Below are 24,798 nucleotides of genomic sequence, written 5' to 3'. Positions count from 1 at the left end.
ATGATCTGGTGCTGAGGAAGCTGGCAGAGTCGGCGGGGTGATGCAGACAAGAGGCCGACAGCAGACCTCCTGCTCCAGTGAGACTTTTCCATCCTGTTCGCAAGGGCCGGAGAGAATATCAACCCCCCTCACCAGCGAAGACCATCAAGACTCCTCTCGCCAGGCAGTGAGTGCGCTATGAGGGTCGCCCTGGACCGACAGGCCACAGAAACATTGCTCCGGCAAGACCTGATTATGTGGTCAGTGCCGTGTAAAACCATCCTGCTGGTGGAACTCACTGTCCCATGGGAGGGTATGGAGGCTGCTTATGAGTGCAAGCATGCCAAGTCCACCAATCTGGCGGCAGAGTGTGGGGAGGCTGGCTGGAAATCCATTTTGTGCCTCGTCAAAGAGGGATGTAGAGGCTTCGTTGGTTCCTCAACTGTCCACCTACTTTGTGATATAGGATGCACGGGAGCAGGGTGTCAGAAAGCCATCAAAGATCTGGCAGAGGAGGCAGAGAAGGGCAGCTTCTGGCTGTGGAAAAGGAGGAAGTATAGGGACTGGGGGCCCAACACCTAGGGCATCAACAGGGGGTGGCAGGGAGGGATCTCTGCTATCGCTCCACCAACAGGAGATGAACTGAGGTTAAACATCTATGACTGGTGGTCCCCAGCTGGTTATCCATGTACGCCCAAGGACACATTCAGATTACACCTCCCTAAAAGCACCGGTGTGCCAGGCAGCAATGCACAGGTAGATTACAGACCTGTGTCCTCAAATGGAGGGCTGTTTATCCAGGGGGCTGTTAAAGGTTTAACCACTTATTTTTCAGTAACATTGAGAAACACAGAGAAAATCCTCACTGGTTGATAGTTAGGCATCCGCTTGGAACCAGACCTAAAAACTGATGATGTTGTTTACAAATTTTTAAGGGCTGTTGTGGAAAATTTCAAGTTCTATCTTATATATTCCATAATCTTGAGCAAATATTCATTTCTGATTAATGCTTTGTAGGCTTTCTAAAGAGGTCATGATGGACTTGTACTTCTATAGCGCTTTTCTAGTCATGCAGACCACTCAAAGCGCTTTACACTACTTGTCACATTCACCCATTCACACACACACTCATCCAACCCTGATAGGCACACTGGGGGGCAGCTTGGGGTTCAGTGTCTTGCCCTAGGACACTTCGGCCTGTTAGGGGGAGCCTGGAATCGATCCCCCAACTTTCCAGTTGATGATGAACTTAAGTAATGAAGTTTAGTTACACAGTATCTGCTTTTTTTTTTTTTTTTTTTATCTTCACTGACGTAGATAATGTGTAGAGGCCTGAGATGTCTGCATCCAGACATCTGGACAACTAGGAAGTCAGATACCATGGTGCCATTGGGAAGATTATTGGTCAGTTTGACCTAACCTTTAGAATAACAACAGACTAATACCATAGATTTATGCAGTTGACGTCCTGTTGGCAAAGGCTTAACAGGCAGTTTTGTCGATGACTCCTGAGAGCTTCTTCAGGTTTCTGCTTAGAATTCTGAACTGTCTCTCCAAATTGGCTCTCCAAATACTTTGTTCAATTCTCAAATCTCTTCAACCAACCTTGTAATCTTTTCACTTCAGAACCAGACTCCTCATCATTGATGCACTTTTTTCCACAACAGGGCATCAGCCAGAAAACCAGAATTGATCCATTATACCCCTGAAAACTGGTACCAACGGGTCATTTAATGGGTGAGAAACATAAAACCAGTTAAAGATGGAGAGATGTGAGACTATTTTCTAAAGTCTGAAGACTGTGCTATATGCACCAGCACAAGCTGAGGTAGCACGTCTGAACCATGACACCGTTGACTTCGTCACACTGCAGAAGCGTCTACTATCTCTAGTGTGTGAACAGAAGTTGACATGACTCAGAATTAGGCAACTCTTGCTTCCCTATACTATACTTTTTAAGCTGGCTTGAATGAGATTTCACAATTTTCTGTCAAATGTCTTTTTCTATGAGCAGTTTCACACTTCTCGTTTTCCTGCTCAGCCTGTTTATAAACTGCCATACAAAGACAAACGTCGAAATCAACTGGTTTTCTTACCTTTGACAACCAAAATGGCCGAGGTGGACAGGCTCTCCACATCGGTGTCGATAACACAGACGTACTTCCCACCATGGTTCAGCTGGATGTTGCGAATCATCAGATCCCCTGAAATGATCTAGAGGAGATGGATAAAGAAGTAAGTAGCTTCAAACCATTTTCACTGTCTTCCTTTTTCTGTCTTTTCAGTGTCTTTCTTATTCTGTGATAAAAGGCATTTTAAACTCAATGACAGCAGTACAGTAGTTAATAAATTACCACAAACAAGTTAATAAAATATACAAGTAACGAGAAATAGTTGATATTGGCTTTTTTATTGATATTTGATATTCAAATTTTGTCCATCTCTCCATTTCCAGTACTAATATCAACCAATGCAGACTTTTTTGGAGCATAACATGTTTTATATTTTGTCGTTATTAATTAGAAGAGACTTAGCTGAAGAGTTTGATATATAATATGTTCATGTTGTGTAAAAAAGTAAAAAAGATAATTTCCGATACTGCATTTTAATGCTGATATCGGCTGATAATATCGGTATGCTGATAATATCGACGTCTCTACAAGTAACATTGCTGCAGGATACCACAGTCAGCAGGTTTAAAGTGGTAACAGGTGAGGATTTAGGATTGGGTTTACATGAACAATGTAATCTTTCCTCGTGCTACGTAACTTTCTGACCTGATTAATATGTGCATTTGACTTATTTTGATGGCACATTATTTACATTTCCTGGAGCCATCACTGCCTAGGAGGCAAAGAAACGGTATTTCTATTATCATCCAGTTTAATATTATCCAGTTGTGTCAGTGTCCCACCGTAGCAACTGGATATCACCACAATGACCAGTTTGAAAAAGCCGTGGGTCTGACTTCATTAAAATAAGCAGAAGGATAATATTGCAGAAAGAGATGAAAAGAACAAGAGAAAGACAAAAATCAGGAGATAAGACAAGAGTAAACATTGACTTTTACTGAATGGTGAGAGTTTAGAGTAAGACAGATGACAATGTAGCCGGCATCTGGAGGCAGCTCTGAGAAAATTTACCATAATTTAGCTGTGCGGCTTTAAAGATGAGAGCATTATTACTTCTTCCCAATTTTAATTGCAAACAACACACACTTCACAATCATTCATAAGCTGGGAGGGAGGGGGTGACGATGGGGTCCTGCCACGCCCCTATTTCCGGGGCTGTGCCTGGGGGGTTTGGGCGGGGGAGTGGTGCTGTTCAGGGGGCCTGGGTCTGGGCTGGCCTGGCGGGGGTGGGACTGCTGCTGGCCCTGGGTGGTGCTGGATCGGCTGCATGTGTGAGGTGGTGGGGGGGCGTTGACAGGGGTGGGGGGTAGTTGTGGGGCCCTGATCGGGGCCCTCCTATCCCCTGCTAACCCGGGGGTATCTCACAGGGGACACGTTGGGAAAGAAAGGTGAGGGCGTGCATGAGCCAATGGATGAAGTGGTGAAAGCAAAATAAATATAGAAATAAAACAAAAAATCAGAAAGTCAAGGGGATCATTATATCTATAAAGCTTCCCTTGACAGAGAAAATTTGCTCAGCAGAACATCCAGACCATCATTCTGCTGCCTAAATGCTGGACAGGACAAATAAAAAAATGAGCGCATTAAGGAATTGTACTAAACACTTTACGATCTCAGTCAAAGAATCATCAAAGAGTTTGAAAAAACATTTCTCAGTGCAACATTGCAAAAATGTTATTATGTTTAACATCTCCAGACATGTAGAGGGAAGATTCTGTTTGTGGAAATCTCACTGTGTGAAGGCCAAGTACAGAAACCGCTGTTGGATGAGCTTAGGTAGTTCTGCATGAGAAGCCATCATGCCAGTCTGGCTATATAGTCCCCTAAAGTAATCCTCTGGATTACATTGAAAAACTATTTTCACTCAAGTCAGCCTTCTTCTTCTCTGAGCAGAAATTTACCAGGACCTTTATTACATAAGCAGGAAGCCTCTCTGTGCAGAAACGCTGCCTAGTTCTTGCCCAACGGAAAGCTGGTGGACACGTTTTCTGTGTAATGACTCCGTGTGATATAAAAGATATGAAAAACCACTGAAAGGAACTGTGACTATCAGCACAAGTTGGCATTAACATGTTATTATTGTTCTGTTTAACTTCATGTAATGGTTACAAAATATCACATAACATTACAAATGGTGTTCATTTTCTACTTTTTTTTTTTTTTTTTTACCTGTTGTGGTTGCCATTTTGTTAACCCTTGGAACACTTTGCAGGATAAGAGTTAAAAGGTTGCAGGCGAGATGAGGAGACTAGAAAGAGGCATAAGGCAACATTAAATCTGTTCTTTCACAGTTTAAGGAATTAAGCCTACTGTGAATAACAAGGCCACTGTGCGCTACTTTTAGTGGTTTTACTCAAATACTGATGATGTTTTAAGTGAAAAATCATCAAAGTAAAATGCTTCTAAACTCCTATTTTCAAGGCTGAACACATTACAGGATTCCTCAACCCACCACACATTTAGAGACTGACACTTGATAACAAAAGACAAATGGCAGAAGATCGCTCTCATCTGATCCTACAGCGTGTGCCGTGCTCTTCACAGCCCATTAGCATTAAACCTTTTGTATAAACATACCAGTTTCATCCCAGATATATGATTATACCCTGTGACCCTTCATAGGACTGAGCGGATAGGATAATGAATGGATGAATATATAAATACTGTGAGTAGTAATGTTTGGACTTGAAGTCGGGGATTTGGTTCTGATTTGGTCAGCCAACCCCCCCCCAACAATCTTGTTGGGGGGGGGATTGGAGTGTGGATTCAGGCAAACTGTCGCAAAGTTTTCTCCACTCAATGTTTATGCGCTGTTATACAGGTATATCTGTTGATACGATTGTTTAGCACGTTATATTATTCAACGTGATGATCTAAAAACCAGTTGGTCTCGATTCTTAGAGCTTCGGGCAGAAAGCACAGCTCTTTGCAGCAAACGCTCTTTTCAAGTTAGCATCACACTGAAACGGCTGAAAGGTAGCCATTGGACCACTGGAACACGTCTCCTCCCAGAATGCACTGCAACTTGCCCACTAATGGCGACATACGAGCACTGTTTATATTCCGGAAAAAGATCTGAAAACCAAATAACGTTGAGTATTGTAGAACATGTTTTTACAGCTGAAGCAAATGTTTCTGTAAAAAGTTATAAACTTGCTCCGAGCTGGAGAAGGTGCAACAGGCATTATCTGTGATGGTACGGAGGGAACATCAGTGTCCATTTCAATGGGTGACTGGATGTCTGGTTATTTTAACATGACATTGCCAGACCGTACTCCTGCTAAACACCCAGAAATCTCCCTCATTTTTGTGCGTTGACAATTTACCCTGTGCTCCTCTGTGCTGCATGTTGACGGGAATGAATGACGTTTTGTGCGAGAGCTCGGGACCTGATTAACATGTGAATTGCAGTGAAAATGGGCCTGCTCAGAAAAGGTCTGAATTTCTCACTCAGTACTGGATGAAAATACTAATTTTAAAAAAGAAAGACCACTCGTGATTGGTTGGTAAATGTGCCAAGACTGTTATCCCCAGCAGAAACTGGGAAACAGGCGGGAACAGGCACTTGTTTCGCATTGCACTAGCATCTTCATAGTCCTTGACTTCACAATGTAAATTTAAAATTAACCTGTTGCGTTAGCTATTGATTAAGGGTTGTTGTTCTGCCAGTAAATTCGTCTTAGCTTTTAGTGCAAGACATTTTTGGAATTTTTTTATGTTTGTTTTTTTTTAGCGCTGTTATTGGAGGTCAATAATTTCATAGACTTAACAACATTCACATAACCAACACCACACTGCGCAATTTCTGGCTAAAATCTAAAAGCATTTATTGTACATATACCAGGTACCAGGAAGTGGTCTTTGTCTTTATGCCATGTCCTCTCTTCAAAGCTTAAACATTGGATGTTTTATTTTGCATGCAGGGTTAATCATGAACTTTTTTTTACAATACCTAAAACCTAAAAAGTGTGTATATTCACATTTTTACTCAACGTATATTAGGATAGGCTCTTTTTTCGGTGTTTAGTTTATTCATGTCATATAATTTTTAAACAGTAAAATCTGTTGAAGATTAGGATCTGTCAAGATCTGCGCCCTGCCAGTAGCGCTTCTACTATAACCCAACTGTATGTGTTTATATTCCTTATATAGAGCCTGATTACTGCATGAGAAATACATGAGAAATTTATATGTTCAGTTACAAAAGTTAGACAGCAGACACACATCCTGGCATCCAGCATTCTTTAGTCCATCATAATCTGTATTCCCTGCCTTTATAGCACTATTGTTGGGGAAAATTGTTATGAGTTTGGTTTGTATTAAGTATTAGACATATATGCATTGATTTGCTGTGATCCTGCTGTGTTTTGTGTCTATGCACAAAGCTTTCTTTAAGTCATATGATCCTTGTCTGGAATGTGCAGACAAAGTCTGAGACAGGAAGAGTTTCCTGCAGGGCATCGGTTTTTGTCAACTGCTTGGTTGACCAGTTGTCTAAAGGTTAGAGGTTAAAGGTAATAAAGTAATATAGTAAGTGATTGATGCTTAGTGAGTTCAGTTTAGTCTTAAATAAGAGATAATGATTGTTTCATATGGTGTGCTCAGCAACTAGGAGGAGTTAAGCATGGTTTATAATCGGGTGTTACTTCAGCATCTGCAGAGAGAGTTCTCTCTCCAAGCTCCAGCGTGTGCTTGTATTAGTTTATAATAAAATGTTCATTGTAAGAAGACAGTTGACTCTTAGATGTATTACAACTTCTCAAGACCAGAGTATTTTCCATCACACTATGTATTTCATCATCAGATTATTTCAAGTCTTGACGGAGTGTGTGTTAATGACGGGGTAGATAGGGTTGGTGTAGGGAGTGTGTGTGTGTGTGCGCGTGTGATTGGAGGGAAGGGAGGGTGCGGCCTGGCTGCCACTAAGTTGACATGGGCTGGACCCTCTGCCTTCGGGCAAAAAAAAAAACCCCACAATAAATCACGATAAATTCTAAAGAACACTGATAAACAGAAAAACCAGTAGAGGTAAAACACTGTTAAAAAATGTTGCATTGTTTTAATTAATTTAAGCATGAAAGGGTTAAAAATTGAGGTTAAATCAGTTTGAAGTTGTAACTTGTAAAAAAGAAAAACTTACATAAAATCCAAATGTGCAAGGAAAATGAACCATTTCTCAAACTATGACATAGCTAATGGCATTGAGCAGTTTCTAAACATCTTTTTGCTTTTCTAACATGACGTGTTCGGTAAAGGCATCTGGTTGGATTCATAGTGATAATAACACCGTCTCCTCTCACCACCATTATGGATTAAAACAGCTCATTTCTGTTTAGAGAAGAATTGTTTTTATGATCTTCTCTGAACAGATTTCATCCACACAGCTCCTTTGTGTTCTCATTTGACTGCTGATGGTATTCTCCTTCTATAAGTCACCTCTTGAAGTACCCTGTCACAAAGGATGTTAGTCTGTGAAAAGAAGTATGCTGCGTTAGGAACAAGTCACCTGGGGGCGAGCCAGGTAAGACCCAATGCAGTCACAGCAGATTTAATCACACCTAGTGGGAAGTCATCATACCTCTTTTGTGCTGCAACAGGGAAAGAATACCTATAGATCAATTTCTTTAAGTCCAATGGTGTTCCTAGACGGCCATGAGAAAAAACGTCTATCTCCATTTTTCTCCTTTCCTTCCTCTTTCATCTCCTCTCCATACATTTGACAGTTTGTTTTAGCCTCCGTGTCTGATTTGGTTTTCAATGTCAGCTGCCACCTGGATGACCTGAGAGCCTGCAACGAGTTGCAAGGCTTTCTGTCTTGGCAGGGAGGAAGTGATGAGACAGATCTGCTTTAATTATGTTAATTAATTCATCAGAAGCTGTTGAGCAGGGGGCTGGTAATCTTATTGGACAGGGGGGAAACAGATTCTGTGAAAAAATGCCACAGCACCGTTCAATGTCACAGTAATTATCATTTACATTCATTCAGATATCAGTTTGGCATGTCCACAACACTGCGAAGGTACTCCAGTATGATATCAACCTTTAAGACATGATTGACACTGATCACTCTGCAAATGTTGGGTGATAAGCAGAACCATATATAGCAAGTAATAATTTCACACTGACAAGCTCAACAATAACAGGTGCCCTTCATCAAAATAATAAAAAAAAATATTTAGCAGTCATTATTTCAAGGTGTAAGGATTTCAAACGAACATTTACTGGTGTCAGGCTTGCCCTTGGTGAATACCAGCCAGCTCATTACTTAATTATTCTGGGGCTCACGATTCATAAATAGGTATGCAAATTCAATTACAGTGGTGGGAGATGATAAGAAAATGTTCTCCCTTGAGGTAAAAGAATTAAAAGTTGCAGGGATGAAAAGTAGAAAGACTTTATTAATGAGGACCCTTAGTGAGATAAAAAATGAGATTTCACCAATGTAATATTAGAGGTGTAACACGCGGCTGCTCATGCAGTCGATACAAAAGGTAAGAAAGAATCCAACAGGCCTTTACCGAGGTCTTTAAATCCATGAATGACTGAATGTAATCAGTTCTCAGTGGATATCTCCATCTTTTGAAATTCCGTTTACTGATAACCGCAGACAAAACTTACAAATGAACAACTCTTGGCATGAATCTATGAGACGCCCTTAGCAAGGCAGTGGAACATGGCCTTTCAGACCACACGGCTTGTCCCAATTAATCCCACTCCAGCTGAAAGTATCTGAGTGAAAGGCTTAAGATGACTTACCCCGCCCACTCTTTCAAAATGCTCGCCGTCTTGCTGGAAGTCAATGAGCTGGCCGTTGAAAGCCCACGTGAAAGAGACATCCAGAGCTGGATCGCTGGCAATCTGGCATGGTAACACGATGCTCTCGCCAACAATAATTTCCATGTTAGTGGGTCTCATGGTGATCCTAGTGGGCTCTGGCCAGACAACAGATGACAGCACATGCATGTTAATATCTTTGCCACCAGCACCTCTAATACCGTCTCGACCCCTGCAGCTGCAGTCTCACTACAACTCCCAGCTAAATCAAGCCTCTGTCATTAAAATAGCCGTGCAAGTGTGCTTAATACAGCAATTGAGTCCATCCATTAGTAATGTTTAATGATATATTAGCTTTGCATTTTATTTAGCTGAATCTGTTTGGGAGAGAATGTTTTAAACATGATAGCAAGGATCAGAGCACACTCGCTCATGTGATTGTGGTGGAACCACTGTACTTTCAGGAAAGGTCGCAGTAATTAAACCCTTTGACATGAAACGATTCAGCTGTCAATGTACGAAAAAAAGATGCTAATGAGAATAAGATAGATGACTACAACTCACATCAGATTTAACCAGGTTACTTCATGAACATGTTGTGCCACACCACTCAAAAAAAATGGCCTGTTAAGAATGTTTGTTAATGCATAACTATGCAAAGAACACACACATTTGACATTAATTTTGGCTTTGAATAAATATGTATTTAGAATAATAACTGGAAAGAAAAAGGTCATTTACCAATGACTCACAAGTTAGTATGTTATACTTCTTTAAAAAAATTTTTTTGATGACTTTATAACCTTTCCAAAAACAAAATTACAAAGAGCCACTTTATTGTCACTGTGAGCCTTATGTTAGAATCTGACATTATCTAAGAGAATACACACTTCCCAGCATCTTTGTTCAAGCCAAGCATTGGAATGGGTAAGACAGTAGCTGGCAAATGGGCTGGTTTAAGTAGTCATTAACTACTCATCTACTGGGAGATTTGGCCAATAAAGGAGAAAATGTCCAATGGGCAGCAGTTTTCTAGACAAGTTTTTGATGGCCCTGCCTTGTATCAATGGGCCAGGCTGCTGCATGGCTTAACCACCACTGCCTACCGGAGTATTGCTGCGGACCATGCACATCCCTTTATGATTATTGTGTAGCATTTTCTGACGGATACTTCCACCAGGAGGATTATTAGCCCTTCTAACCATTACATATCACCATTAATCCATTTTCTTGTAACTTGTTGGGGCAGGGACATGAGGACAGTTGCCTAAGCAGGGAAGCCCAGACTCTTCTGAGCCACATTTGCCAGCTTGTCCAGGGGTATCCTAACCAGATACCTAAGATTCAGGCTCCTATTGGCGCGGAGGAGAAAGAAATCTACTGTGATCCATTCCCAGATGACTGAGGGAAGTCTGGCCACTTTGCGGGGGAAACTCCTTTTGGACATTTGTATTCGCATTATTTTGGTCACTACCAAAATAATGCACCTTAAGGGATAACATGAGTGTAGATCGACTCGTGAATATAAAGCTTTGCCTTTTGGCCCAGGTCTTCTTCACCTTTCTTTGCATTATGCAAGTGCTGCACCGATCCACCCATCCATCTTCTGCACCATCCTCGCCTCACTCATGCAGGAATACCACCCCGGGATACTGAACTCTGTGACTGTATGACCTAATTCCTGACCCTGAGAAGACACTCCTCCCTTTTTCAGATGTTGGGGGATATTCCATTGATTGCAATTTACAGCTTATGCCACTAGACACTTCATCTTAAACACTAGACATTTAATTCTACAAAAGTTACAAGAGAAGAGCATTAGCGTCACAGTTTGTGCCAAAAGTTTTCAGTATCTTTACTTTTTTCTTAATGACTATGTTAGCTAGCAGACTAACGCCTTCACAGTGGTCAGGAAAATCACAAACTAAATGAAACAACTAAGTCACAAACTATTTATGTAAAAGGCATACTTCAAATTGTAACACATCTTTCTTGTCATTGCTAAAAGTGGAGCACATGTAGAGTTTGTTATTCATGTTGTAATAACACTGGGACAGGACAATACACTATGGCTATTTGTCGTTGTGCAGCTTTTGATGGACGTAAAAAAAACAACAGTGCTTACCAGTGACAAGGAGTCTTCCAGTTGTGCTCGCTGTTCCAAACTGATTTTTAGCGATGCACGTGTAGCTAGCAGCATCCCGTTTGGTTATGTTGGCAATCGTTAATGTTCCATTTGGATACAAAGAAATCCTGTTAAAATCAAAAATATGTTTTTACTTCTCAAAGAGTCTACACTTTAACCAATTTTAGTCATATTACACACATTGTATATATATTTATATATATATATATATATATATATATATATATATATATATATATATATATATATATATATATATATATATATATATATATACATATATATATATATATATATATATATATATATATATACATATATATATATATATATATATATATATATATATATATATATATATATATATATATATATATATATATATATATATATATATATATATATATATTCTTTCTACAGCAGAAACAGAACAGCACTTTCACCTGGTAGTATTTAAAAGCTCTCCACTAAACCCCAGAAAATCAAAATTTTGAAGGGGTGCTGGCATCATCCTTACTCAGCAATAATATGAGCTAAGGGATATATAAGTAAATGAATATATACTTTACAGAAAGTATTTCTCAACACCTAAAAGGAAAATTAAATACATATCATTTAAAGGCTTTATGTTGGTATAGTCGGAGAGGAATGGCTGTTGTGAGGGGGGGCGAGATTACTCTGACATGCTCCAATAGATCCCCGCATAATTCTGCATGTCTGCAGAATTAACAGCTGTTGGAATTAACAGGGTGATACATAAAAGAGGTAAAAGTCCTAAAAATCAAAGGTATAAAAACTGAGACTAAAGACAAACTATAAATCAATCATTGGGTGGACCTAAAATAAATCAGTTTCATAATGCATTGTGAATCCATTGCTACAATAACTGCAGTTGTAAGAGAAAATTACGCAATAAAGCCAAATTTTGTGTATAGTTAGGGCTAATTGTATGACACCAGCGGGTAACCAAACCACGAGAACAACTTCAAGCTTGAACTATAAAACTAGATAAATTGCTGGAGTAGGTCACACCAGGTGCAACTGCAGCAGTGAAGCCACTGGATGTCTTTGCTTTAGAGTAGTTGTGGGGTTTTTTTTGCTAATAAATTATGCTTTTATGCTTTCAATAGTAGCAAAATTTGTAGCTTTGCTGCCTACCTTGATTGGTGACAATGTTAGAAACACTGACAGGTGAAGCCATTAACACTGATCATATGTTGTAACAAAATGCTGCCTGCTGGGAAAATAGCATCCTGGCTTTTACATATGAATATAACAAAATAACGGCAGCTCTCCATCGCCATAGCAGCACGAAGTGGGCTTCTGCAAAGCCTGCTTAGAAAGAGCTTGAAGCATTGGCGATGGTTACATGATGTTTTTTAATTTGGAAATAATTTTTCAATATGAAATAATTCCAAATTAAAGTTTTTTCCTTTGAATTTACATGGAAATGGTAATTCTGAATTGAGGTTTGATTTACTTAATTCCACTTTAGATCGGTGGTTTGGAAAGGGTTCGGACTGGGGCTGGATGTGACGTATGTACGTTTACCAGAAATAAACAATCATGGAAAACTACATATTAGAACCATTTTTGCTCGAGTACCAGCTCAATGAGCATACTATTTCACTTTTTTCAGCAGCTGTGGAGGACAAGGATGATAAATTACCAGAGACCGGAGGCAGAAGACCATGTGGAATATGTACGTCAATGCGACGGGACATGGTAATGAGCACATTCAGAACAACTGGAATTAACTTACAGCAGAATGAATTTTTAGTTTGGAATAGAAATGGAAATAAACCAGTCCAACCAGGTCTGGCTCAAAGGATTTGATTTGATCCTGGTACCAGATACTCCAAGGCACCTTCAGCTTTTTGCCAAAACCCTGACATAATTCAGCTGCTGGTTGTAGTGCTATGGCTGACCAATATGTCTGATTGAGTCTTTCCCTTCACATGCTTGGATGTAGTCAGTGCTGTGCTCTGCCAAAAAGCTTGTCGGCTTTACATATTTATGTAATTATTTCATTTATACATTAAATGTAAGTTGGCTTGGGAATTTGGTATAGATGCAGCTTCTCGTCTGAACTCAGTGCTGTTGGGACAGCCATACTACTTTCATGTATGGCTGATGAGATGAGCTAGCCAAGCTCATGTCAAAACTCAAACCTTTTAAATTCTGATACCAACATGTCCTTTTTTACTCATAATCTGTTTTTGTTTCTTTTGTTTTTTTTGTTTTTTTTAAATTTTCGACCCCCTTTACCACAAGCAGCATGTGCAACTTGTTTCATGGTCTAAGTTTTCCATTTAAGATTTTATTCTCCAGTTTGCTTTTGGAATTCTTAGTTTCAATGTGGTCTTCAAATTTCAACTGAGTACTTTTCAGTTGTTTGTATATTCAGAGTGAAACAGAGAAGATTATGAATGCATAAATTCAGTAGTACTTCACAGTGCTAAAAGTACAGCTTTTGGTTTGATCATTGTCTCAGGTCAATGTGGAGAGCTTATATGAGATTTCTCTGCTCTTCAGTCTACAACTACACTGTCATCACTGCACACTCAGTGACTGTATCAGTCCCACTCTTGATAGAGTGGATAATTACAGGTGAAACAGCTTCAGGTTAACTTTTAAATTCCTTATGCTGATTAAAGTGGATGGACTTTACTTTCATTGGTGATTTCATTTGCCAGCCTTTTAGCTTCTTAAATATTCAACATATACAGTGTTTATACAACCACCTGGTGCCCTCATAAATCATAACAAGCTATTTCTCTATAAAAGTGTACATTTCATTAGCTAGAGTTTGTTAAAGTTTTCCTGCCATGAGCATTAGCTCATTAGCTTTTCCTATTATGCAACTGCACAAATGCCAAATACACTTCTGAAATGACTCGACTCATGAATGTGAATGAAAGCTGTTGGGAATATGCACTTGGACTTTTATCCTACCTTTCAGTTTTTTGCAGGATCTCATTCCCTTTCTTCCACAGGCTAATTGCTGGAGGTGAGGCCTGAGGCTTGCATTCAAGAGTGACTTCGCTGCCTGAGCGAGCTTTTAGCAAGGCCTTTAATGGACTTTTGGAGAAACTAGGAGCTGAGGCTGCGCGCATGGAAACAGAGAAAGGTGTAAGATTAAAAAAATTTAGAAAAGCTGAGCCTTTGCAGATTTGCAGCGCTGCACTGATAGGTCTTCGTTCGGCTTTCAGCAAGGCCAGCTTGAAGTATCAGCACAGAGTCAGCACAAAGGCCTATTGGGATCAAGGCTATGGCAGATTGGTTGCCTCATCCTTCACCCTCACATGTACACACACACACACACACAACATCAACACTCATCATGTCTCCAGCCAGCAATCGCTGTCCACTCTCTTCATTATATTTAAGTTAGCCATCATTAGGAGCCTCATGTGCCATCACATGTATCAAGAGGGAATTGAATTTCTCATGGAGCCAGTCAGATGGAAATGATCAAAGCTTTGTAAATAAATCAATATCCCCGGTCAACATGAGAAAGCATGCACACAGCCACAAGGCAATGTGTTTGCTGTATCTAAATCGACTGCCAGTAAAATGAGACACTCTATCAGATTCAGAATTTCGCTGGTAAAGCCTGTCCTGACATCAAATATGCACGGAGTGATTTCAGATGCACATTATAGCAAGCTGGTTTTTAACTTTGCAGTTCATCAGCTACATAGATAAGTAGAACAAAAGCAGAACGATGGAGACAAACTTACCTAACACCATTAGCTGAGCGCTGGAATAAATACTGCCATGTTTGTTTTCAGCCACACACTGATACATCCCGGAATCTGACAGGTTTAACGTAGTTATAGAAAGGGCCCCATTTTCAATTTGTACCCGGCCCTGCAGAGTAAAGAGAAAAAACAATTCTGCATATCCGAGACCAGCCTATTATTTCCAAAGGTGCAGCAGCAATTACTGGTGCACCATTAGGGGAGGAGGACAGCGGGGGAGGAAAAGGGGAGGAAATCCTGGAGAGACTTGTGCCACTGCATGTATATTCAGACTGGAATAGATGGGGAGGCAGTGTGAGAACTGCTAACTGGCAATTGAGACACAGAAATTCAGCTATGTTGACAAAAGCACAGACAGTCGATTAAATCATTGTTTATTTTCTGAAGTCATTCAGCTGGAAAAAGTATGATCGCAGCCCAGATGATGATGGCTGATTGTAACATTATAAACTGATAAGGGATCCACAATGCTGCAGGGGGAATGGAACGATGCTTCCTTAATTACACGCAAGCAATAGATGAGCTAATGTCGCTAAATATACATTTGATGTCTGCTCAGTAGATAAATACACTGACTGTGTAAAGGCACTGCATGAATTTACTTCAAGCTGATATCACTAAATCCAGTAGTACTCTTGTCCCCATGTAATCAGTTGATGTAAGTTTAATGACATAAAATGATATGTTAAAGACAAACCACTAAAAGGTTGACATATGACATGATGTAAATTTGATGTTGTTTCTGTTTACCGACATGTGACTACTACTTTCATGTATGGCTGATGAGATGAGCTAGCCAAGCTCATGTCAAAACTCAAACCTTTTAAATTCTGATACCAACATGTCCTTTTTTTGACTAAAAATAACAGGAAGGGACTATTTTTCTGTCTCTATGTCTTTTTAGACAGACCGTTTCTCAAAATTGCAGTGGAGGCTTGGTGATAGGAGTCCAGGAGCTGGGTCTGGAATGGCCACAAATAAAGTCTGAAGTCTAAAACTAGATGTTTTATTCACCGTTTAAGCTAATAAGCAGAGCAATGTGTTATTATACAGTTATCAAATATTCAGCTAAAAATTAAGTTAGTATGACAAAACTAAGAAAAAAATGCTAACTTTTAAATTTTTAAATCAGCGGATCCTTTTTCATTTGCTTGTCAATCAGAAAAAAATATAATTTTCATTGAAGATGAGGCTAAAAGAAGTTAGCTTAGCATAACGAAAACTGAAAGTTAGCCAAAACTACATAAGAAAGTTCTATGTTCTGAAACCAATCCCTTTTTAATAAGTTTATTTTATACATAAAAAAGAAAAATATACTTAAACAACTATTTCTACAAATGCTTATTTCATAGATTCAGCTAATTTGCAGAAAGAATTACAGCCAGTACTAAATCCTTGACGTGCACATGGATTTGCATACCAGTACGCTGTCAAACTAACTTGATGGGTCAATGAGAAATGTTCACATTGAACCATATAGCCTACTTTTATTTCATCCTTGTGGTGTCATAGTGCACCTATTTTTTTGTTTTTCTGCATAATCAAAAACAAAAAAAAAAAAAAGAAAAACAAAACAACAACAACAAAAATACTCATACCTCAGCCAACACTTGCTCTCCATTCTTCAGCCAGCTGTAGGATGGTTTCGGCTTTCCATTGGCCTTACACTCCCAGAAGAGGTTTTCCTTTATGGACAGAGCGGTGTCTGCTATTGTCTGCAGCCAGTGAGGTTTAGCTTGGAATAAATGAAAGGATTACTTCTTGAAATATGTGTTTTAATTAAAGAAAGTCCTGGTCTGAAGAAAACTGGCACCAAGAGTCATAAACCCATAAAAACTGCTTGTATTAAAATTTGAATTTTCATCAACATTTGATTTCAACATGTGGATGAGAGAGATCACAAATCCAAGGATTAATATGAAATTTAATAAATTATAGCTATTATACATTTGAAATATATTGTAGACAACTAAACATGATTAAAGTGCAGATGTCAGACGTTTCTGTGCATTTTCCATCTTTCATTGTCCTTCAGATTGGATCGACTGGCTTACCATGGAATGAAATGCGACCACGTGCAGCATTTTTGCCACGCCGGTTCTCTGCCATGCATTCATATGTTCCTGCATCTTCCTGCTGGAAATTAGGGATTTCAAGGACAGCATTGGAGTTCTTCATTTTGATTTTGCTGGGGAAAGGGACACCACTGGTTCTCCTCCAGCTTATTTCTGGGACAGGGCTGCAAAAGACGAACAAAAGTTCCCAGGATTGCAGCTGTCATTGGCTGTGATTACATTAAGCAGGAAAGCAGCTGAAGCCAAAACCTTGTGAATTATTGTTCCCCTACAAATCAAACTGTGATTGCTCAGATTTCAGCTACTCTTAAAGGAGCTTTTGATTTCTTCTCCCTTGTCTTTATGCACCGGCCTTTGCTCTCCTATGGATTGGCTGATCTGAGATTGACTGATGGTTACACATTATTAAATAATCTTGAGTAGCAATAAGTCATGCATGAGTAAGCCTAAAGCTTATGAAACATACACAATAAGACTGACTTACTTTCCCAGAGCAAAGCATTCCAGTTTCACCACAGATTCTTTTGCGGCTGGAACCGGATCTGGAAAATGAACTTCTATTTTGGGTTCATATTCGCCCATAACTCCTGCAAAACAGGAGAACATTTTTAAGCCTTTTCACATCAGTGATGAAGAGCAATTACACTCATGCAGGATGGGAAGAGGAGCACTAACACTGTGGGAATGCTAACACAAAAGTCTTGATGGGTGTGAAGCAAAAGTGACCGTTGAAGGGCTTCTAAGGACTGCGAAAAACCAGGTGGGTTATAAAAGATTCAGAGAGCACATCAGGGAAAAGATTGGCTTGGTAAAGATTTATCGCTTGTTAGAGATTTATGAATGCGACTTCATTTATGACTTTATTTATATTCACATCACTAGGGCGGATGGGTCATATACTTCTTTGCAAAGACAGAATCAGAGCCTTGGGCTTGGTCTGCGGCTGTCGCTCAGGGCCCGGCTGTAGGTTCGGAGGAAGAGCAGTCATCTTTCAACAGGAAGGTCAGCAAGGTCAGTGGATTGATTCCAGGTTTCCCCTAACTGCATAACTAGGTGTCCTTGAGCAAGACGGTTGCCCCAATGTGTCTATTGGGGTGTGAATATGTGCATGGTTGAGCGAATGTGCCATGTAGTGTAAAGCGCTTTGAATGGTCAACATGACTAGAAAAGTGCAATATAAGTACTAGTCCTTTACTCTTACAATTACAACGCTAAAAAACAGTTGTTTGTTGTTGTGTGTTGGCTGTGTGATGTACTGGCGACCTGTCCAGGTTTACCTGCCTCTCACCCAATGATTGCTGGGATAGACTCCAGCTCCTCGCAACCCTTAACTGGAATAAGCAGTTAAGGAAATGGATGGATGATGCAGCATTTGGAAAACACGTAGAATTTCCTTAATCACACCTTTCATACTATAATAATATTAATGCTGATCTTAGACTGAAACCATTTCATAATAAGAGCGCACATATGTAATGGCTGAGCTGCTCTAAAGCCTTATTCTGATGGGACTAGTCTTACAAAGGGACCACATGTAATAAATAAATGAACCCCTATGTCTGTTTTTTCTGTGGCGCAGCTGCGTATCCTCCTGGACAATAGGATGTAAGTGGCTGGTGCAAAAGGAAGTCTTGCCCAGCAGGCTGCAGACAGCAAAATATTCTTGGTGGACATTGCAATGCCTGAAGTGATCCACTGTTTGTACCCTTCGTCGCTCCTGTTCAGCCCTTTCTTTTTGCCTCCGCACGCCAGGGAACCAAAATCATCGAGTCATTGAGACTTTTTCCATTTCTGCTTCATTCTTAAGTATTTTTAAACAATACTAAGAGAATTTTTGTCTGGGATTAAGCAGTATTAGAAATGCAACTGAATCCAGTTAGTTAAACATGTTCCTTTCATCCTTCATGAAAGACTTTTACATCACTTAAACCGCAAGACGGATACCGACTGTCCAGGTGACTTGGAGCTGTTTTGTGGTTGATCACAGTCTCTGCACCATAAATGATGGGATCCAGTGGTAAAATGGTTTGCTGGGTTGTTTCTGTGTGGATTGTTTGTGTGTCCTTACAGCAGTGGTTCCCAACCTGGAGTCCAGGACCCCCCAAGGGAATCCGCCAACTAGCACAGGGGGTCCCTGAGGCTTTAAACATTGAGATTCATTGTGATGGATGTCCACACATTGTCCCTGATTTTTCTTTTTTTAAAAAGTAAGGCTATATGTTGTTAATTTCTCGTATCATAAGAACATGAATCTGCCAGAATGGATTATTTATGGTGGAAATATCGCCAGGCTTGATTTTGTATTTTAACAAAAGGGTGCGTGAAGGGGGTCCTCAAGGCAAATAGGCTGGGAACCACTGCCTAACAGTACATTATATTGTTTTCTTGCTTAAAGACCAGCCAATAGCAACGTAACAGCCATTTTATGTCTTCTGATGTCTTCACTCACGTTTATCTGTCCATCCGTCCATTTGTTAGCAACTTCATGCAAAAACTACCGCGCAGATTTTTGTGACCTTTTTCTGAAAAAATGGGTTTCAGTCTAATTTAGATTTCAATTAAATTTGGGGGTGATATAAAAGGAATTACAGACAAAGGAATTTTTCACAATGTGGGTGAAAATGAGCAGCTCAGTCTGTCTCCTTCTAGTTTAAAATGTTCTTTCTCCCTGTAACATTTAATCTCTGGTCATAGACATTTTCTCCATTCCTCTCATTCCTCCCCTCAGCAGTTTGGTCTGACAGGAGCATGTCCACATACAGTAAATGGTTTATGATAGGTCTTGGTACTGTGTTCATGAGAAATGTAGCGACAGCACTTCCAGGACAAAGAACCATCATGAACTGGTTAATTCATCACCTGCCAAATGACAGGTCAACAGGTGTTAATTGTTTGCTCGTAGGATGCTATTGCTATTAGCATCTTATTACTATTAAGACATACTTACAACATAGATGGATGAGCAATCTAAATACAACAAATAGTAAAAGACTATAAGAACCTTTGAGTTCTTTGGACCTTGTGTCACACAAAAAACACTGCAGTTGACTGTCACACCTCAGATGTCTGCTTGTTGAAGTTCCACCATGTGGTTTGGTCTGAATGCATATTTAAAAAATCCAAGCCAAGTTATCTTAGAAGCATTTTAGAAAATAATTGTTTTTACCATCACTCCTGAGGACCAGTGGTGTTGGAGAGCTGAGAACCTTCTCCTTTGTGATGGTGTTGTTAACCACGCACGTGTAGTTGCCCACATCTGAAGGTTCCACTTTGGCAATGTACAGACTGCCAGTCTCTTGAGAGACAAATCTTCGATTGTCTTGTTGGACAAAGTACGGATACTCATTGAAGATCCAAGCAAATGTCATCTCTAAGACAGAAATGGAAAAGATTTTCATTCAGTGTTGGTCAACAGTCACATCTCTGCTGGTTCCACACATCAGAAAGCCTTGCTGTGTATGGAGGGCGGGTGGCTGGATCAGAAGCGCTCCTCTGTGGCCTTAGCATTTCAGCATCCCCTTATCCCAGTTTCCTTAAGAAGACATACCATGAACCTCATAGCTATCAGTGCAGAAAAATTGAGAGAGCAGAGTAAAGAGAGCGAAACAAACTGGATTACAGCGCGTCACTGGCCATCCCCTGACACATGGCCTCCATTTTCTGGGTCCCTGAGAGACTACGTTTCAGGGCGGCATGAGCGAATGAATAGAGAGATTGAGGGATCGATGGACTGACATATAGAGGCAAAAACATGTTGTCATTCCTCTTAACAACCGGCAAGTCTACCATAAAAATGGACAGACCTGTCATGATGAATTACTGGGTAATTTCTAGAACCTCTGAATACACACACTTCCAGGAGCAAAGAGATTCTCCATCTCATTCTCCCATTTTAGAGGTGAGGGGGAGGTCTGAGCCAAAAGGTGTGTGTAATGACTGTCTTGGCTTTAGATTGGCTGAAGCGTCCGAGCTGAGTGCAGCAATGCAGATACAAAGCCTCGTAGCTCGGTCAGCACAGCCCCAGCCTGAGCTGTGTGGCTGTAATCAGCAGTGTTGGAATTCTGCACATTCAAATTGTTTGTCAAGTCTGAAGGAAAATACAATGAAAGGACTTTGTTTAGCAATACAGTTATTATTCTGACAAGATTGTGTTTAATATTTTTCATATCTGAATGGTGTAATAATGCATGTGTAAGGATAAACCTCTGCAGAAATCAAAGCCAATCAAGCAAACTGAAAATGAAAACCTCATAGTCTAGCTGTCGGACAGTACAGTGAGGTTATGTAGTACACTAATGCTTTCAAATAGACTGTAAAAAGAAGAAGAAAGGAGAAGGGGAAGGAGGGAGGAGTCAACGTGGGAGAAGCAAGGTGAAGAAGGAAGAATTGTGTAGGATCGCTACGCTTCTTTTAAAATTCACTTTTTTTAAAAAAAAGGGAAAAACACAAAAGTGCTACAGTTACAGACACCTATAAGCCTGCTTTAGATGGGAAAGCTGTCAAGCTGTGTTTTACACAGAGCACTCTAACCCATTATCCCAAAGACCAGCTGTACAATGCACTGCGGCAAACCGCTCTCTTGTGAAGGAAACTCGCTGTTCCAGTATGAAAGCTATTATATCAAGGGGGTGACAAGCTAGGCAGCAGCCATTGTGCTTGGACTCAGTTTTCTGGAGATATGCAGAGTGGTGAGGCTGTGCAGCAACTGCTTCTCTGTTCGCAGGCTCTCATTTACAGCCTCTCGCTCAAAATTAAAGCACATTTTTTGGAATATGTGGTGCTAAACTAATTGGCTCCAGTCAACAGCTTAATGCTCTTAAGCATTCAAATTGGAAACAACGTAGAAACAGCTTTTAAACATTAGAAATATTTTGCCTGCTAACCTTCAGTGATTAAATTTAAATGGTTTTGTTTGAACATACCCCACTTTATAAGACCAATGTTTTTCACTGAATAAGCTAATCAATATAGCGTGTTAATTAGGTAGCCACAGAGAATCTCTCTTGCAGCGGTTTTGTCACCTTTTGACAGTGCCTAGCAGGCTGTTTCCTGCTTCCAGTCTTTGTGCCAAGCTAAGCTAAGCAGCGGCTTACTGCAGCTTAATACTTAATGCTGATAAGGAGACACTGCATCAGTTTTGTCATTTAACTCTCAAGTGAATGATATTGTGCTTTTTTCACAAGTTGACACAATCTGTTGAGATGCTAATGAAATGTCCGCAGCATGCTTCAGATAAAACAGCTTCTTCATTCACCATGAATTTAAACCTTAATTCATATCAATCTGCTTCATAAAATCATATCATTTCCATTAACTACAGATAAATTTTGCACCACTTCAGAACAAGGCACGTTGCCGACACCTGAATTCGATCCATTTCATGACAGCCTAGTTAAGGACAGCCAACAGATGGCATCGAATCTTGACTCTGATCCAGTCCTCCATCCTGAGCCGCGTGAGATGACAGTGTTTTTACAGTCACACATTCATTTTGACATCCTCAATAAATATCCCAAATATATTTGATAAATATTGGGACATTTTGGGACAACCAATGGGGGTCAGGACCCAGTTTAAAAAGCACACTTTGAGATCATGTTTGCACACATTAAAAGCACTTTGACTGGCAGGCATATTCAGTTTTCCTTCAAATTGCCATCATTCAGAGCTGAGCAGAAAGGGATCCCTGTTGTCATGCAGTAAACTGTTTATCAGCATGATCACTTTTAGATCAATACTATCAATCCATTCAGATATGTTCTTTTTAGTGTTTTAGAGGCGAGTGTTAAGACGTGTATTATGATTCAACAAAGATAATAATAATGTTTGCAATGACAGAATCACATGTTTTGTTATGTTGCAGTTCTCAGGGTGCCATTATGTGAATCGGCCACTTTGATTATCCAGCAAGACGAAAACTAGACACCAAAACAAAGACAGAATTTAATGGACCATAATCTAAAAAGTTTGGCATAAAGAATGTGTAGTTATTGTTTTTCATCAAGACGTTAAACATTAAAAGAACTGATAGAGCGCTGTTAGCCAATGTCCTTCTCAGGAGCAACGGTATTAAAAAACTAATGATGAACAAAAGAGTTTTGACCTCCCGTACAGTTAATGCAACATTATAAGCAACTGAAACTGGTGGTCATCATATAAAGATGCAGAACTTAGAAGAATTTTCTCTGAGCTGGAAGTGTGATGTAGAAATGTAAATGTCTCCAGATAAATCATGGTCTAAATGTTCCCCTAAACAGGAAAAATAAAAAAAACAAAACAAAACATGCATCTTTTAAGATTTATTTAGGAGACATGCAGCTTTCATAATAAAAATGCCCCAAATAAGCAGAGAAAAGCTGTTCTGGTTCTGGTCTGAAATGATGTGGACTTACCTCCAGAATGTGGGGGAGGACCACATAGCAGGACCACTCCTTGGCCTTCGCGGACGTTGACTGCACTCCTCACTGTCTGCGTTTTGAAGTTATCAAGATCTGATGCGTTAGAAAAAAAGTCCATTTGAGACATCAGTTCAGAAAAGTTAAATCAGCAGCGGCTTCGCTGCATTTGCCCCACAACTAAAAACGTGTGTTTTCATAGTTTATCCTCAAGAGTTCACACTGACAAGGATAGTTCTGAAAACACGGGGCGCAGATTCTCCCAAAGTGGCTTGACTGAATCACTGAGGCTTGTTTTTGATGTTCCATTTGGAGCTCTGGAGCTTTGGTAGGGCATCATTGATCGCCCTGGGACACCTCCTGACAGCAGCCAATACTTTTAAAGACATCCAGGGTGCGGATGAAACAGATGGACTTGACTTGGCGACATTTTTGCTCCACTTTAGCATCAATGAAGAGATTCAACTGAAATAGGATGAAATGAGGAGGAGGAAGCAGGAAACGCTGTGCACACTGAACAAACACAAGGGAGCGTGCATGACAAATGACAGTTTGCAGCGCCAGCAGCAATAAGTAACATCATTATTAAATGTGGTGTAATCTTGCACTTAAAAGCATTAGCTTCCCCATCAATACTCTCAGCACACTCTATCCCCTGCAAATGAATGAGCAGTTGCTGGCAGCAAAGACCAAAACCTGGAATGATAAACCACCCCTGGCTTCATGACTGATGGAGGGAAACTGCCTCAGTGTGCTCTGCACCCTGTCTGCACCCTCTGGCTAACAGCCTGGAGTGAGCCTTCCAAACACAAACAAAAGAAAGTCAGTGTGACCGATAAGGGAAATTAGGAGGAGGAAGAAGTGGGACAGAGAGCTGCTAAGATTAATGAGCAGCTTTATGTTGACCACAGAGGAAGAGAGCCAAGGCACGGCAGGACCACAAGAGGCCACAGAAGGAGGTGACTGGCTTCCAACCTAGACAGAGGTAGCATCCTTCTGATCTCACCACACTACCGCAGAAAACACACTGATCTCCTAAACAACATTTCTGATTCCGAGGAGCAGTGCTGGACTGACGGTCACGCCTGGTGGGCTTAGAAAGCACTCACTTATCATGACAGTAATGCTTCTGAAAACAGTGGGAGACTATTCAAGGAGCTGCTAGTGATAACTTAGTGGTGGAGGGAAAGATGACTCCTTCACCCAGACTGTGCAGAATTTCACGGTGAAGAGTAAACACGTTGCCAGGCTCAGTGCTGGAGGGGATGCACCTCTTTCATTCTGTGTCCTCGGTGCAGAAGAGTAATGGGCTTCACTGGAGTGAACTGACCACACACTGTAACTCTGAAAGCTAGAGGCCAAACTTACTACAGCTGCAGTGAGTCCTTTGTAAGCAGAATCAATCTCTGCCACACAAGACAGGCTGACCTAGAGATTACAGAGAGAGAAGCCATTACGGCTCCAAGACGATTGGTCTGGGCGACGGCGCCGCTGTGGAGACACTCCTCCTTATACTAGATTGTATCCGACAGA

The 24,798-nt window shown here is 40.4% G+C and overlaps 1 protein-coding gene across 1 annotated transcript in view; it reads right to left on the bottom strand.

Moving 5' to 3' along the window:
- Positions 1 to 24,798, bottom strand: part of cntn3b (contactin 3b) — a gene marked incomplete at both ends in the record, with an annotated part of 72,659 nt that overhangs the window by 11,626 nt on the left and 36,235 nt on the right. The window contains 10 exons of the mRNA XM_079242843.1: positions 2,076 to 2,193; positions 8,868 to 9,043; positions 11,011 to 11,138; positions 13,987 to 14,137; positions 14,775 to 14,904; positions 16,394 to 16,530; positions 16,850 to 17,034; positions 17,355 to 17,457; positions 20,037 to 20,240; positions 23,263 to 23,361. Coding sequence (XP_079098969.1) covers positions 2,076 to 2,193; positions 8,868 to 9,043; positions 11,011 to 11,138; positions 13,987 to 14,137; positions 14,775 to 14,904; positions 16,394 to 16,530; positions 16,850 to 17,034; positions 17,355 to 17,457; positions 20,037 to 20,240; positions 23,263 to 23,361 — 1,431 coding nt within the window. The remainder of the gene's footprint in view (positions 1 to 2,075; positions 2,194 to 8,867; positions 9,044 to 11,010; positions 11,139 to 13,986; positions 14,138 to 14,774; positions 14,905 to 16,393; positions 16,531 to 16,849; positions 17,035 to 17,354; positions 17,458 to 20,036; positions 20,241 to 23,262; positions 23,362 to 24,798) is intronic.

Source organism: Telmatherina bonti (assembly GCF_933228915.1).
Source record: "Telmatherina bonti genome assembly, chromosome: 6".
NCBI lineage: Eukaryota > Metazoa > Chordata > Actinopteri > Atheriniformes > Telmatherinidae > Telmatherina > Telmatherina bonti.
This window is presented reverse-complemented; position numbering and strand designations above follow the sequence as displayed.